This window comes from Suncus etruscus, chromosome 9, assembly GCF_024139225.1.
Source record: "Suncus etruscus isolate mSunEtr1 chromosome 9, mSunEtr1.pri.cur, whole genome shotgun sequence".
In the NCBI taxonomy this organism is placed as follows: Eukaryota; Metazoa; Chordata; class Mammalia; order Eulipotyphla; family Soricidae; genus Suncus; species Suncus etruscus.
This window is the reverse complement of record NC_064856.1, coordinates 33,812,762-33,829,399: the sequence shown is the minus strand read 5'-3', so window position 1 is coordinate 33,829,399 and position 16,638 is coordinate 33,812,762. Positions and strand designations below refer to the sequence as shown.

The 16,638-nt window shown below is 36.7% G+C and overlaps 1 protein-coding gene across 1 annotated transcript in view; it reads right to left on the bottom strand.

Moving 5' to 3' along the window:
• The window catches only part of LOC126019153 (sulfotransferase 1C1), a 32,661-nt gene that overhangs the window by 8,487 nt on the left and 7,536 nt on the right, over positions 1–16,638 (bottom strand). Inside the window, exons 2-4 of the mRNA XM_049781352.1 lie at positions 12,071–12,254; positions 9,514–9,642; positions 489–586 (exon numbers count right to left, since the gene is read on the bottom strand). Of these exons, the coding sequence (XP_049637309.1) occupies positions 489–586; positions 9,514–9,642; positions 12,071–12,242 (399 nt within the window). The 5' untranslated portion in view covers positions 12,243–12,254. The remainder of the gene's footprint in view (positions 1–488; positions 587–9,513; positions 9,643–12,070; positions 12,255–16,638) is intronic.

The following is a 16,638-nucleotide window of genomic DNA, read 5'->3' as shown; positions in this document are numbered from 1 at the left end:
TCTCCATGAGGTTTGCTGAAGGAGTATGCTCATAAAAGTTTTGCTGAAAGAATATATTCATCGAAGGAATATTCCTGACCAGTTATTTTGGTTTCTTGTCCCATACATTCATTTCTTGTACCACTCTTTGCTTTCAAGTTTTCCCTATATAATATCCTTTCACATATAATTCAGCCTTGATGTTTTTTTTCCTGGATTATTCAAGTGAAAAAATATTAGCCCTTTTCAGGAAATACATGCTATATTTCATTGTTAACTCTCTTTAAATGTGGCCAATCAGAATAAATTCATCTGAAAACATTTTAGGGCATACACAAAGCCAATAATTTGAAGAAAAGATTCATTTTTAGTAGGGTGTGTATATATGGGAGTGGAGGAGAGGTATTCTTATAACTTCATGTTTATCTCCCCCATTATATTTAATCATTTCCTTATATATATAGAGAGAGCATGGTGATAAAAATTGGGTTGGAAAAACTTACTCTTACCTTTGAATTTTCTTTCCAAAATGAAGGTGGGATCAACTGAACTGGTAAATGAGTCTTCAGAGTTCTAGGAGAAGGCATTTTGATGGCCAAATCCAAACCTGGGAAATAAAGCCACACCATTTTAGCTGAATCCATTTCTCAATATATGGAATAAGATTTTCAAATAATAGACTCTGCTTAACAGTATAATTGTATATGTCATTGTTTTCCTCCTGATGAAAGTTTTACCCTTTTTTTCCCCTTGGGCCACAGCCAGTGGTGCTCAGAGGCTACCCTGACTCTGCACTCAGAAATCACTCCTGGTAGACTTGGGGAATACCAGGGATTAAGTCTGGGTTGGTTGTATGCAAGGCAAACATTGTACCCATAGTGTGATAGCTACAGCCCCAAAATTTTACCTTTTTTTCTGCCAGAGAAAAACACTTATGAATATTAAAAATTAACATGGCAACATTTCTTTATTTAATTGTTCAGTTCAGGGTTCAAGTTGTGAATAAAGATACTGGGAGAGTTTTGAGAGGGTTGATAATTAAGAACTCAACAGGCCCCTGGAAATTTTGCAGTTTGGGGATTTTATTACTAAAATAAGAATAGATATATGAAGCTAGAAGAGAGCTGACATGTCTCAAAAGAAGAAAGGTTCTTGGACTAGTTCTGTAGCTCTACAAGTTTTAAATAGCTTTTGGACTGGGCAGGAGCCATAGCACAGTAGGTAGGGCCCTTGCTTTGCTCACAGCCAACCCAGGTCCGATTCCTAACACCACAAAAGGTCACTTGAGCTTCACCAAGAGAAATCTCTGAGCATAGAGTAAATGATGAGCACTGATACATGTTGTTCAAAATATGGTAAAGTAAAATATTTTCTGTTCAAATGGGAAATAACTCAAAGTTCTAGAACCTATTCTTTGCATTGGAAACCTTGTTTTTGTCTTGTACATGGCTGGTCAGGTTCAATCCACAGCACCACATATGGTCTCTCAAGTCCCACCAAGATTCCTAAGCACAGAGTAGTAAGTAAACTCTAAACACCCCATAGTGTGACCTCAAATTTTTTCTCTTTTTTAAAAAGTAAATTAGAAGCAAAGCAAACTTTTGTTTCAATAGCCCAAACAATGAAATTTCTTGGAACAACTGCAAAGCAATAGTTATCAAAACAGCATGGTATTGGAATAAAGACAGACCCTCAGATCAGTGGCATAGGCTTGAGGACTCAGAGGATGTTCCTCAGACATACAATTACCTAATTTTTGATAAAGGAGCAAGAAATCCTAAATGTAGCAAAGAAAGCCTCTTAACAAGTGGTGTTAGCACAACTGGTTAGCCACTTGCAGACCCCAGCTAACACCATGTATGAAGGTAAAATCCAAATGGATTAAAGACCTTGATATCAGACCTGAAATCATAAGGTATATAGAACAACACATAGGTAAAACACTCCATGACATTGAGACTAAAGGCATTTTCAAGGAGGAAATAGCACTCTCCAAACAAGTGGAAGCAGAGATAAACAGATGGGAATATATTAAGTTGAGAAGCTCTGCACCTCAAAGGAAATAGTGCCCAGGATAGAAGAGCCACCCACTGAATGGGAGAAACTATTCACCCCAATACCCATCAGATAAGGGGCTAATCTCCAAAATATACAAGGCACTGACAGAACTTTACAAGAAAAAAACATCTAATTCCATCAAAAAATGGGGGAGAAGAAATGAACAGACACTTTGTCAAAGAAGAAATACAAATGGCCAAAAGGCACATGAATAAATATTCCACATCACTAATCATCAGGGAGATGCAAATCAAAACAATTATGAGGTACCACCTCACACCACAGAGACTGGCACATATCACAAAGAATAAGAACAAGCAGTGCTGATGGGGATGTGGAGAGAAAGGAAGTCTTATCCACTGCTGGTGGGAATGCTGTCTAGCCCAACCTTTATGGAAAGCGATATAGAGATTCTTCCAAAACCTGGAAATTGAACTCCCATACAATCCAGCTATACCACTCATAGGAATATACTCTAGGAACACAAAAATACAATACAAAAATTTCTTCCTCACACTTATATTCATTGCAGTGCTATTTACAATAGCCAGACTCTGGAAACAACCAAGATGCCCTTCAAAAGGTGAATGGCTTAAGAAACTGTGGTACATATACACAATGGAATATTATGCAGCCATCAGGAGAAATAAAGTCATGACATTTTCCTATACATGGATGTACATGGAATCTATTATGCTGAGTGGAATAAGTCAGAGGGAGAGAGATAGATGCAGAATAGTCTCACTCATCTATGGGTTTTAAGAAAAATAAAAGACATTTTAAAGTAATTTTCAGAAACCAAAGAGAGGAGGGCTAGAAGGTCCAGCTCACGACATGAAGCTCACTCACAAAGAGTGATGAGTGAAGTTAGAGAAATAACTACATTGAGAATTATCATAACAATGTGAGTGAATGAGAGAAGTAGAAAGGCGGTCTAGAGTACAGGTGGGGGTGGGGTGGGGAGGAGGGAGATTTGGGATATTTGGTGATGGGAATGTTGCACTGATGAAGGGGGGGGGTGTTCTTTACATGACTGAAACCCAACTTCAAGCATATTAGTAATCAAGGTGTTTTATAAAGATATTAATAAAAAATAAATATCTGGGAACAAACATTTGGGATATAAAAACATATAGATATAAAAATAAGAAGAGTACTAGAAATTTTAAAGGAAAGATTAATTCATAAGATGAGTAATGGATAATAGATTTTAATGAATATTTAATGAGACATTTAACTAAATAAGGAAACTGTGACCTATATGCACAATGGTATACTACTCAGCTATCAGAGAAAATAAACTCATGCAATTTGCTGATATATGAATGTAGCAGCAAAGCAAAGATAGGAAGTCAAACAGTGGCAAAGCAAGTTGTAATATGCCATTCTTCTATCAGAAAATGTTTCATTCATTTCCTATAAAAGTAGGAATTACTTCCTTCATTTGTTGAGCATTTAGCTATTTTACTGCTGCCTCACCAGCCACTATATGTAGTCAAACAACCAGCAGTTGCTCCAATGTTCCTACTGACAAATAGTCTCCCTCAATTTCCATAACTATCCTCTTAAGTGCCCATAGATATTATCTCCTACAATTCTTCCTAAAATTTTATACTTTATGGTATGACTTGATCAATCTAGCATTAATCAGGAAATGCCAAAGCACTTAACTTATGGCAAATAAAAACATGTAACCCTTGGGCCCGAAGAGATAGCACAGCGGCGTTTGCCTTGCAAGCAGCCGATCCAGGACCAAAGGTGGTTGGTTCGAATCCCGGTGTCCCATATGGTCCCCTGTGCGTGCTAGGAGCTATTTCTGAGCAGACAGCCAGGAGTATCCCCTGAGCACCGCCGGGTGTGGCCCAAAAACCAAAAACCAAAAAAAAAAAAAAAAACAAAAAAAACCAAACAAACATGTAACCCACGTATTTTCACTTTCTTTACTTTGACCTTGCCTGATCTGTCAAAGTATTCTGTTTACTTTTTCCAGTATTATGAGTAACAACTTCTCTATTCGATTCCTGCTGAACCAAGGGTTGCTGTATGACACCATACATATCATTTGGGGGTATTAGCAATACCATTTAATTATACCATTTAACAATACCATTTAGAACTTTAACAAACTCTGAAAGATTCTAGTGTAAAGCACTATATTCATAGAGTCTCTAGGTAAGTATAAAGGTAAAATATAAAAGCAAGGTAAACTTATATGGTAAAATATGTGAAGGTAAAATACATAAGGTAAAGTTATACAAAAACAAAATTATACAAAGATAAAATTATATAAAGCAAGGAAATATTGAAAAGACATTTTTTTTGGGTCACACCCGGCGGTGCTCAGGCATTACTCCTGGCTATCTGCTCAGAAATAGCTCCTGGCAGGCACGGGGGACCATATGGGACACCGGGATTCGAACCAACCACCTTTGGTCCTGATCGGCTGCTTGCAAGGCAATCACTGCTGTGCTATCTCTCTGGGCCCCTAAAAAGACATTTTTAAGAAATTATGAACATGTGAAGTTAAATTTGAACAAAATTAGTATTCAAGTATCAAAATTATAGAGAATGGTCAAAATGTACAAAGGATTATTGTACTCAGTTTTGAGTAAATGTATATTTGACATAGTAAAAAACTAACTCTAGAAACAAAATACCTGATGCAGATGGGCTCACTAGTGAGTTCTACCAAGAATTTTAAAAAAAAATTAGTGCTCACATTTTTCAAGCTTACCCAAAATATTAAGGAAATAAAAATTCTTCCTCATAGCCTTTATGAAGCCAATTTTACTCTATTATCAAAGCATACAGAGATATTACTAGAAATGAACATTATAGACCAAGATCATTTAGAACATTGATGCTAAGGTCCTCAAGAAACTCTTAGTGAACCGAATTCAACAAAATAATTATAACCATGATCAAGTGGGTTCATCATAGGGATGCAGGGATGGTTCATATATGCAAACCAATTAATGTAATATACCATGTCAAAGAAGAGATTATATAGTATATATATACTATATATATACTATATATAATATATATAAGATTATATAGTATATTAATTGAGGCAAAGAAGACTATGAACAATATCCAACACCCATTGATGATCATTACCTTCCAAAAATTAGGAAGAAAAGAAGCATATTTCAAGACTGTAATGTCCATCTCTAATAAACCTACAAGCAATATAATATTCAATGGTGAAAAACCTGAAAACATTTTCACCAAGATCAGGTACAATGCAAGGATATACAATTTCACAATTCTTATCCAAAATAGTTTTAGAAGCCTTTGCCACAGCAATAAGACAAAACAAACAAACAAACAAACAAAACAGAATTCAAATTGGAAAAGAAGTTAAACCATCAAAACTTGCAGACATGATAACATACATCAAAAATCCTTAAGACTACACCAAAAATATTTTTAGAAACCTTAAACTAATACAGAAAAGTATCAGGCTACACAATCAAAATACAAAAACCTGTAGCATTTCTGTTGGCAAATAATGCACTAGAAAAAAGATGAAAAGACAACCACCAGGGGCCAGCGAGGTGGCGCTAGAGGTAAGGTGTCTGCCTTGCAAGCGCTAGCCAAGGAAGGACCACACGATCGCGGTTCAATCCCCCGGCATTCCATATGGTCCCCCCAAGCCATGAGAGATTCCTGAGCGCTTAGCCAGGAGTAACCCCTCAAACGGGTGTGGCCCAAAAAACAAAAAACAAAACAAAACAAAAAGACAACCACCTCTTTCAAAACAGTGTCCCCAAACATAAACTACATAAGAATCAATTTGACAAAAAAGATGAAAGACATATTGTGAGAAACATAAATCATTTCTGAAAGAAATAGAAGACACCAGGAAATGGAAATATATTTATTGTTCATACATTGAAGAATAAATATTGTCAAAACTTCCTACCCAAAGCATTATATAGATTCAATGAAATACCCACTAAAAATTCCAATGATTGGGAATGGAGTGACAGTACTCCAGGCGGCAGAATATTTTACTTGCACATGGCTGACCAAGGTTCTATCTCCAGCATTACATATGTTTCCCTGAGCCCACCAGAAGTGATTTGTGAGTACAGAACTAGTTGTAACCCCTGAGAACTGCCAAGTTCCCTCCAAAATTAAAAACAAAATTCTAATTATGTTCTTCAAGCACTTGGAACAAATCCTATTAAAATTTGTTAGGAGCCATAACTCCCCAAATGGCCAAAATAATTATAGAAAAAAGAAATAAGATACGAAGTTTTGTGTTTCCCATCTTTGAATTGCACTATTGCTCTATAATCAAAACTGTATGATACTCATATAAGGTTACATCCACAGATCAATGAAACAGAATTGAGAGTTCACCCTCCCAGACTTATAGGCAATTAATCACAAATGAGCTAAGTACACACATAATAGAACAGTGTTTATTTAACAAATTGTGTTGGGAAAACTATTGTCAACTGTAAGTAATAAAATTAGAACCATGTCTCACACCATTCAAAAAAGTAAATTTAAAGGAGACTTGATTGGAGCAATATTACAGCAGGTTTGCCTTGTACATGGCTGGCCGTGGTTTGATCTGTGATAACCCATATGATCCCCTGAGCTTTCCAGGAGTGATCCCTGAGTATAGGGACAGGAGTAAGCCCTGAGTACTGCCATATATGATTCATAAATAACAACAATAAAGTAAATTCAAAGTGAATTAAATACCTTAAAATTAGATGAGATGCATAAAATATATTAAAGAAAACATCTACAGAGTTCCCCAGGAGTGAACAACATAGACATTTACAACATAGTGACCAAAAAATTAAAAAAATGGAAGTATATTAAATTAGAAATCTTTCACATGGCTACAGCAATAGTCTAGACATAGTATTTGTCTTGCATTTGACTTGCATGAGTCCAACTCAGATTAAATCCCCGGGACCCCATATGATCCCCTGAGTCTAACTGGAGTGCACATCCAGGAGTAAACGCTGAGCATTAAAAGCAAAAACAAAACAAAGATAAAGAAAAAAATCTTCTGCACAGCAAAAGAAATTCAAGCTAAAACAAAAAGACACTCGAGTAGGAGAAAATGTTTACACACACATAATAGATAAAGGGCTAATATTCAAGTTCTATAAAGCACTTAAAAGTTCAACAACAACAGCAACATCAACAAAAGAACCAAAAACTATCTCATTCAAAAATGGTGAGAGTTAAAACAGTTTACTGAAAACTGGGTGGAGGGTCAGCTCCCTCTGTGGCATCAAGAACTCCTTGAGTGATGAGCAGGTGAGTGCCCCCTGTCAAAAGAATGAAAATAGAGGAGCATGGCCAAAGAATCAATGTACTACACCATCAAAACACATAGAAAAATCACACTACAAAGGACACAGGAAAACAATGTAGAACATCATTATATTTAGAGAATGAAGATGGTAGCTTCGAAGACTCAACAAATACTGGCCACCTACATAGCCTTCTTAAAAAGGACATTAGAGAGGAAATTTGGAGGATGTTCAAAAAATTTAAAGAATCCATGGAATAAATGGAATGAAACACAACAAGAATGAAGAGGATATAAAATAGAAATGAGAAAACTTCAAACAAATATCAGGGTTGAAAACTTGATAGGTGAAATGAAAACCTTACTAGAAAGCCTCACCAACAGAATAACAGCTGCTGAAGACAGAATCAATAAGTTGGAAGATGAGCTGCATAACAACTTCATACAACAGAAGAGATTAGAAAAGAGACTTAAAACAAATGATCAGACAATGGAAAAATTCTCAAAGAATGTGAACATATGAAAATATAAGTCTGGGATAAACTCAATAGAAATAATGTAAGAATCATTGAAGTCCCAGAGGCCCAGGAAGAAAATTCCCATGAATAATCAGCTATCAAAGACATCATTGCAGAGAAACTCCTAGAGCTAAAGAGTACATGCAACCAAATCCTGCATACCCAAAGAGTACCAGCTTAAAGAGATCTAAAGAAAAACACCCTAAGACAATCCTAGTTACAATGATAAATACCACAGATAGGAATAGAATACAGAAGGCAGCAAGATCAAAGAGGGAAATTACATACAAAGATTTACAGTAGATTTGTCACAAGCTACCCCCAAGGCTCGAAGGCAGTAGTGGGTTATAGTGACAAAACTCAACAAAATAAATGCATTATCAAGAGTTCTTCTCCCAGTCAGACATATTCAGGAAGGAAGAATACACAGCTTCATGGATAAACAACTCTCGGGAATTTTACAGACTCAAAACCTGTCTTAAAAGAAATGCCGTGGGGCCAGAGTAGTAGTGCAAGTGGTAGGGTGTTTGCCTTGCACGTGCTGACCTAGGAGAAAAAGCAGTTTGATCCCCTGGCATCGCATATAGTCCCCAAGTCTGCCCTCTTGGCAGATGCAAAATAATATATTTTATATGAAATAAAGCAATATAAAAAGAAAGGATTTATAACAGCAATCAAATGATATGTTTTCTCATAAAGATAGACAAGTAATATAAAGGAGCAAAATAGATCATTAATAATAAACCCATAAATACATGGTGAATTGAATTTGGTAGTGGAATAATGGCAACTCAATGAGAGATAGATATTTTACTTCAACAAATAATATACAGAAATAATTGAATTAACAATGGAGTCCATAAGTATTATTTTTAAATAAGGAAACATTACATTTTGAGACTTTTGACAAATTGCTCAAGGTCACCCAGATGATAGTACAAGCTAGTATATAATGCTGAACTGTCAGGTTCTAAAGATTATGCCTTTTTATTATCATTTCTTATTGCAAAAACTATGACCTTCAAGAGTTTTGGTGAAATTTTACATTAATATCCTTGGTTTGAAGCATATTTTTATGTTGACAATATATAATTAACATATAATTTATTAATTCATCTTGATTTTCTGACAGGTTACAGAAAAATTAATTTAACACATTGACACCAGGACATACTGCTTACTACTTCAGATAAAATGTACCAATAGAAATGGTTATTATTGCCAAAAATTCATATTACACTTTAATTTGACACCATTCAATAAAGCAGAATGCTATTATTGGAGCCACCAGATGGAAAGGAAATACAAATTGCTGTTTTACCAGCTTCAACATGTTAAAGATAATCCTCCATGGCACAGCAGTGTGATGACACAATAATATGACTCTTAACATTAGAAATTCTCCTTTTGATGTGTTACACATTCATAGTCATTGAAATTCTCAACATTGAGGAATTTTTTTTGTTTGAGACTAAATCTAGACAGTGTGGGTGTAGAGGTTAGATTTTGGAGTCTTTATTTTCTAAAGACTTTATTGTCTAAAGTTCAAGAAATATTTCTTCAACTGAATCTTTCTAAAAATCTTTTGGAAATATTCTCTAAAAACCCAATTGTAGAAATAATTCTCTCCTCACATTCAAGTGGAACCAGCTCAGTGGTTACATTACTTACCTGAGTTGAGAGGTGGAGGTAGAGTCCATTCAATGAAAGGATGCCTATCAAAGGTGTTAGCTCTCTGACATTTCTGCACATCTCCATCATTTTGGATCATATCTACAATCTCCTGTGTCCAGGTTGTACCTAGAAACATAAATTATTCTAAATTCCTCTCACTTGAAGTACAATTTAATTTTATTTTCTTAATTTCACATATTAAATTAAAATTACATTTGTTGAGAGATGGGTAGAATCAGCTCTCTTGTGATTTCAGCTACCTTATACTAAGGGCAGACATTTTCTCTCTGTGAAATTTAAGGTTGATAGCAACTCCATGTGATACTGATGAGATAGAACCTGTCCTCTAGGAATGGTGTACATTGTCAGTTAACATCTTTGCTTCTTTGTAGAGTGAGAGTCAGTTGAAAGTAGGATTTTTGTTATCTTTACAGCTAATACCAATCAAAGGGCTTTATACCTCATAAATGTAGCTTGGCAAGTGAATAAGGAACCAAATAAACATAGGGAGATACAAGCATATATTATCCAGATTTCATATCCTAACAAGCTTATACCTGTATGGAAGAGACAAGGCATAGCAAAAATTGTTCACTGCTCAATGACTATTCATTATTCTCTTCTCTCTAAAATAGATCAAACTTGGGGCCAGAGTGGTAGCGTAGCAGTAGGGCATTTGCCTTACATGCAGCTGACCTAGGATGGACCTCAGTTCGATCCCCCGGTGTCCCATATGATCCCCCAAGCCAGGAGCAATTTCTGAGTGCATAGCCAGGAGTAACCCCTGAGTGTCACAGGGTGTGGCCCCAAAACCAAAATAAATAAATAAATAAATAAATCTTGTTTGTTGAACTATTACATCCCTAAATCTCAGCTAGTGGGGGCCAGAGAGATAGCATAGTAGTAGGGCATTTGCCCTGCAAATGCAAACAGACCCAGGTTCGATTCCCAGCATCCCATATGGTCCCCTGAGTCTGCCAGGAGCAATTTCAGAGCACAGAGCCAGAAGTAACCCCTGAACACTGCTGGATGAAGCCCCAAGACAAAAACAAACAAACTAAAAACCAAAATTCAACTATCAACAACTTTGTATTTCAGAGTTCTTTAAATAATTTTTTTAAAAAAATAAAATAATCTTCAATGTTTAGTTGGGCACATAACTAGTTGACTCAAAGGTATTATTTTCTTTTTAAATTAAATGATTTCTTTATTTAAGCACCATGGTTACAAAAATGTTGCTGGGTTTCAGTAATCAAATGTACAATGGTGCTGTTTTTAAACATTTTTTGGCAGCTAAGTGGACTATACCACAAAATTTCAGGAAATAATTTTTAAAGGGTAGGCGTATGACATTATCCCTTATTTCCTACTTCCTTGTTGATGTTTGGAATGTGAATGTCAAGGTCCTAACTTTACTAATCATATTACGGAAGAAAAAACTATGCACAAGGATCATGGAACAGAAAGTTAAAAAGTAGTAAAGTCTCTTATAGTCAATGAAGACATTGCAGTTTTTATACCAGCAAATGCTGACCATGAGACTGAGTGAGACAGTGGAACAAAGTCTGGCTAGGAAAAAAGTACATTGCAGTTCTTAGAGATCAATACATTTAAAATCTGAAATCTTTCTGGTAATAAATATCTATAATTGCTCTTGGAAGGTTATACAGCTAGAGAAATATCTTTCTAAACTTGTTACAGCTTGAATATTTTTGCTTCACTTAATTATAATTCTCAAAGCTATAAATACAGGTAATACAAAAGACTTAATAATATCCAGTCTTACCTGGTTAGGATGTCCTATTGTCCTTCACTGCTGTATCAGCCAATCATATTCTTTACTTTTTACTCACAAATGCCTTATTTTGTTTAATTCTAATGTTATCTTCCATTTCTCAGGCCCTTTCCAGTGTGTTTGTATAAACATAAGTTAATCCCATTAGTAGCATTTGAATTATTGTTAAAGCACATGATTGTCACATGTGTGAAACTTTCCATTAAAAGAATCATCCTATGGACAAGAACTTTAGTCCCTTTCAGGAGAGAATTAGAGAATAAAATAGGAGAGGTTGGCTGTTGACAAAGTTTACTCTGAGAGCTCTGTGCTATGTAAATTATTTGATTGCTTAACATAACTTTATAATTAATCCATTGATGATGGAGGATAAGAGCCATCTCTCTATGAGAGACTTAAATCAAAATGGGCATCTTGGGCCGGAGGTATGGCGCAGTGGTAGGGCATTTGCTTTTCACGCCGTGACCCAGGATGGACCTCGGTTCAATCCCCCGGCATCTCATATGGTTCCCCAAGCCAGGAGTAATTTCTGAGGGCATAGCCAGGAGTAAACCCAGAGCATCACTGGGTATGGCCCAAAATAAAAACATGGGCATCTTGGGTTCTGGTGGATTAGAGCTCATACTAAATTTGGTTTTCACCGTTCAAAGGACCAATCTAAGTGAAAACTTGACTTTAAAATTAGAAAGCTAACTCAGGCATTTCATCTTCTCTAAAGTGGACTCTGCCATTACCAATCTTTCTCATTTCTAAACCTACCTGCCTTTGCATAAGTTGCTATTAAAAGGTCATCAGGTTTTGCTTGAAAATTCCAAATTTTGTCCCAGTTATCACTGATCATCTTGGTCATAAGGATTCCATTCACTTCTTCAGTTTCTGGTTGTAGGTATTTTTCATCCAGTTGAAGATCTTCCATTTTTTCCAAGGGCATCTTTGTGTGCACCTGTCAATTGTCATGAAGAGAAAAGTATGCTATATCATTTTATTTGTAGTTTAAATGTTCTTGTTTTTGTTTTTGTTTTTGTGTCACATCCAGCAACACGCAGGAGTTACCCCTGGCTCTACACTCAGAAGTCACTCCTGACAGACACAGGGGACCATATGAGATGCCAGGATTAGAATCACCATCTGTTTGAATCAGCTGCATGCAAGGCAAACACCCTACAACTGTGCTATCTCTCCAGCCCTAAATGTTCTTTTTAAAAAATTATTCCCTGAGTTAGGAAATACACATTTGAAATTCATTAATATAACTTGTATTAGTTTAAGTGAGAGAAATAAGAACTATGGGAGCTTGAAATATTTTCAATAGTTTTATTTCAGGATATAAGGACAATTTAATAATAAACATATTTTTGATGAAGATAAATGCTTAAAAAGAAAAAATCCTGAGGATGTTTCAATAGTGCTAAACATAGATTGGTTATCAGAATTGGTCTAAGGTCTGAGTAACAATCTATTTGGAGACTATGAAGAGCATGAACAAAGGTGACCAATTAGAGAATGTTATTTGTTCTTGAATTGGTTGGATACAAACCAGTTTTAAAATATGATGTGGGGATGGTATGTTGATTTATCTGCATCTGACATAGATACAAAACCTCAAAGAAAATACAGAAGCATGTGAGAATTAAATATCTCATGAGTCCCCAGTTGGCACAGTAACAATCAAAAGGTTCTAAAAGGATTGTAAGAAAGTCTGACCATATAACCAGATATCAAAGTGTATCTCAAATATTTTATTTTGTTTTGCTTTGGGTTACACCCGGTGGTGCTCAGGGGTTACTTCTGGCTCTGCACTCAGAAAATACTTTTGGTAGGCTCATGGGACCATATAGAATGCCTGGGAATCCAACTCAATTTAGCCATATACAAGACAAGCACCCTACCCACTGTGCTATCGCTCTGGCTCCTATCCCAAGTCTTTGAAGAGAAACATCTCCCAAAGTAGACAGTAAGTCCCACTCTTCCAAAAATGCCTTTGAAGAACACCAAAACTATACTGAGGCATAGTAACAGATATTTTGTTGGATAACTTTATTTAAGCTTCTTTAAATTATAACTAAGGGGTTGAGCAGATAGTTCAAAGGGCTGCTGCTTGCTCTAGGACCTAAGTTCCTTTTTATTTCTTTTTATTCACTGAAATTTTAACTTTACAAAGGCCCCAAGTATAATCCTTGGCATTGTAGATCACCCCTACCAGTCTCACTAAGAAGTGAGTTTGTTGCCTTCTGAGTACCACAGTGCTCAGCCACAAAGCATTGTCAGACCCAAGAATGGAAATATCAAGTCTTACCACAAGTTTAAGTTGAGCATTTATTGGAAAGTCCCTCATGCCCTTTTAGTAATGTTTATGAAGCCACTCAAAGTAAATCAAACTTAGAATTGCCTTTTCATTTTAAATTTAAGAGTAAAGAAAGTAATATGGCTCAGAGGACTGAAGCATATTCTTTGCATGGGAAATCCTGGCTCAAGACCCAACACCACATGGGTCCTCCAAGCTCCACTAGAAGTGGTTCCTTGTAAAATTACCCCTCGAGGGGCTGGAGAGAGATAGCATGGAGGTGGGGCATTTGCCTTGCATGCAGAAGGACGGTGGTTTGAATCCCGGCATCCCATATGGTCCCCCATGCCTGCCAGGGGCGATTTCTGAGCGTAGAGCCAGGAGTAAACCCCTGGGCGCTGCCGGATGTGACCCAAAAACCAAACGAAATCAAACCAAACAAAAATTACCCCTCGAGCCCTATCTCCAACCCCAGGGTCTGAATCAGTCTCAATCAGGGTCGTGGATGAAATAATCTAACCCAGGCTGAGCATAAAACACGTGTAATATGGCAGCGTTCTACCTCATATGGAGAGCAAGCTGCCTGCCAGAACTGCCGATTTTATTGAGCACAGAGACTAACCCTTGGTGGGGCAGGAGGACAGATAGCTCAGGGTATCCTGAGTCAGTCCCACCCAGATTTACAAGTAAGACAATCTTTGTTTTGGGGTAAATTCAAGTTGTAAACAAACATACAAAGGAACTAGGGATGGTCTTTGTTTTAGGTAAAATAAGGTGTAACCTAACAGCCCTAAGTAGTGGACCAAGAATAGCCCCAACACATGTGAGACTGACTCAAAAACCCATAAATAAATAAATAAATAAATAAATAAATAAATAAATAAATACAATAAGAAAAAATGTTAGTGAGTTCAGAGTGATAGTATAGCACAGGGGTCTCAAACTCGCGGCCCTCTATACAACATTTTGTGGCCCTCGGCCGGCCTTCAAATATCGCGCAGTATTCGCGATTATTCGCTTACCGAATAATCGCAATAAAAATCGCATTAGTAAGAAAAGCATCGCATTAAACATTCGCATACCCCGAGCAGTTCCGTTTGGGGTATGCAAATGTTTAATGCAATTTTTGCGATTTTTTTCTTACTAATGCGATTTTTTATTGCGAATATTCGGTGATATCCCTTATGCGGCCCTGCCTCACCCCGACTTTGCCTCCTGCGGCCCCCAGGTAAATTGAGTTTGAGACCCCTGGTATAGCAGGTAGGATGTTTGTCATGCACATGGTCAACCCAGGTTCAATCCCTGACATCTTATAGGGTCCCCTGAGTAATTCCTGAGTGCAGAACCAGGAGTAAGCCCTGAGAACTGCTGGTGTGGCTCAAAAGACAAAATAATAATATTAGCACATTTTGTCAGTACTTAGGTAAAAATATTATTTGCATTATGAGATTTGTGGTGCTGGGTATCAAGCCCAGAGCTTTATATACGTGACTCTTCCAGTGAGTCACAAATTTTGCCACAAGACTCAGGGGTATAAAGAATAAAAGCAAGAAATAAGATAGTTTTCAATGGAAATAAACCAGGCATACAGAGAGAGTAGCCCTCTGGCAATGAATTCTTGGTATAAATTAAAATCAAGAAATGGGATTTGAAGTAGTTACTCTGTCACTAGCTGCCAGGATCCACTTTGTGCACATTGAAACTAAAACCTAATTTTACTGGGGTAAAAGTTGAAGTTTTTAAGAGACCCCCTGAACAAGTTTAACCACTATAACCTTCATTCTCTCCTGTATCTTAGTCTACTTGGAACCTACCTTCTCTTCATTCAAAAACTTACCAGGAAGAGGTAGCTCACCCATAATACTAATACTAATATACACCTATAATCTCCATTTAAAAAATAAAAAGTGAAGATGTGGGAATTCTCCTCCTAACAAAAATCCCCTAAGGATGAGAGCTATTCTCAGGTAGATAATTTATTGTTAGAATACAAATAGTTTGCAATATGCACCCAGGAAAGAACAATTCAGCAGGAAAGAATAACAAGAATCTGCAAGCTGCAAAAATGTGCCAGGAAAGTGTGTAATAAGCTTGTTTAGAATCTTTTAGGGGTACAGACTACACTGGCAAAAATAGAATTGCAAACTGTCAGACAGGACTTTAACATATCTAAGGGTGGCATCTGATAGCTTTGTATAATATCCCAGCCTCTGATTTTCATGTACTTATTAAATGTTGATGTGTTTGCTAACTATAAACATATCTGTCAACAATGGCTCACTTTTTGGGACCCCAGGGGAGAGGAAAGCAATATTATATTGAACAAATTACCAGCCTGTGTGACTGCTGATGGCTGCCTCAGTGACCCTAATGCTTGGATAATACATGTGTGTTTGTCTTATTCTCAGTGACTGACCCATGCTTGATGGGGGTCAAAGGTGACAATTCAATTGATTTTAGACAGAACTAGCTTGATCTGTAAATTCAGACATCAAATCTGAATGCATGGTGTTGTCTGACCAAATACCTGAGGGGTAAATTAAGAGAAAATCTTATTCTGACAAAGGAAAGACAAATAAGATCCTTTGCCTCTTGGCCCGGGCCCTTAATATGTTGTCATTTTTCTCCTTAAGTTATTTTCAAAAACTTCAGTAATCATAGAGAAAATCTGGTTCATTGGGTAGATGACTATCCTAGATAGATCTTGGCTTTACTGAAGATACCTAGTTTATACTTAAAAATGGTTGCAGATGTCTGACAGTCATACTGTAAGAACCACTTCCCCCCCCAAGTCCATGATAAGTAACTCTAGACTAAGATGAGCCCAAACCCTAGTAAAATATACTTTTCAACTCCTACTTGAATGCAGAGAGAGTTAACTCAGAAATATAACCAAAGTTGGTGCCCTCCAGGAATAAGGTTGAATGATCTTGGAATGCTCTATCTGATAAGGCTCCCTTGACAACCAAAGTTTGAATCAGAGTATCTGAATCTTGACAGCCTGGGTTCGAATCGAGTATTCTTCGACAACCAAGGTTTGAAT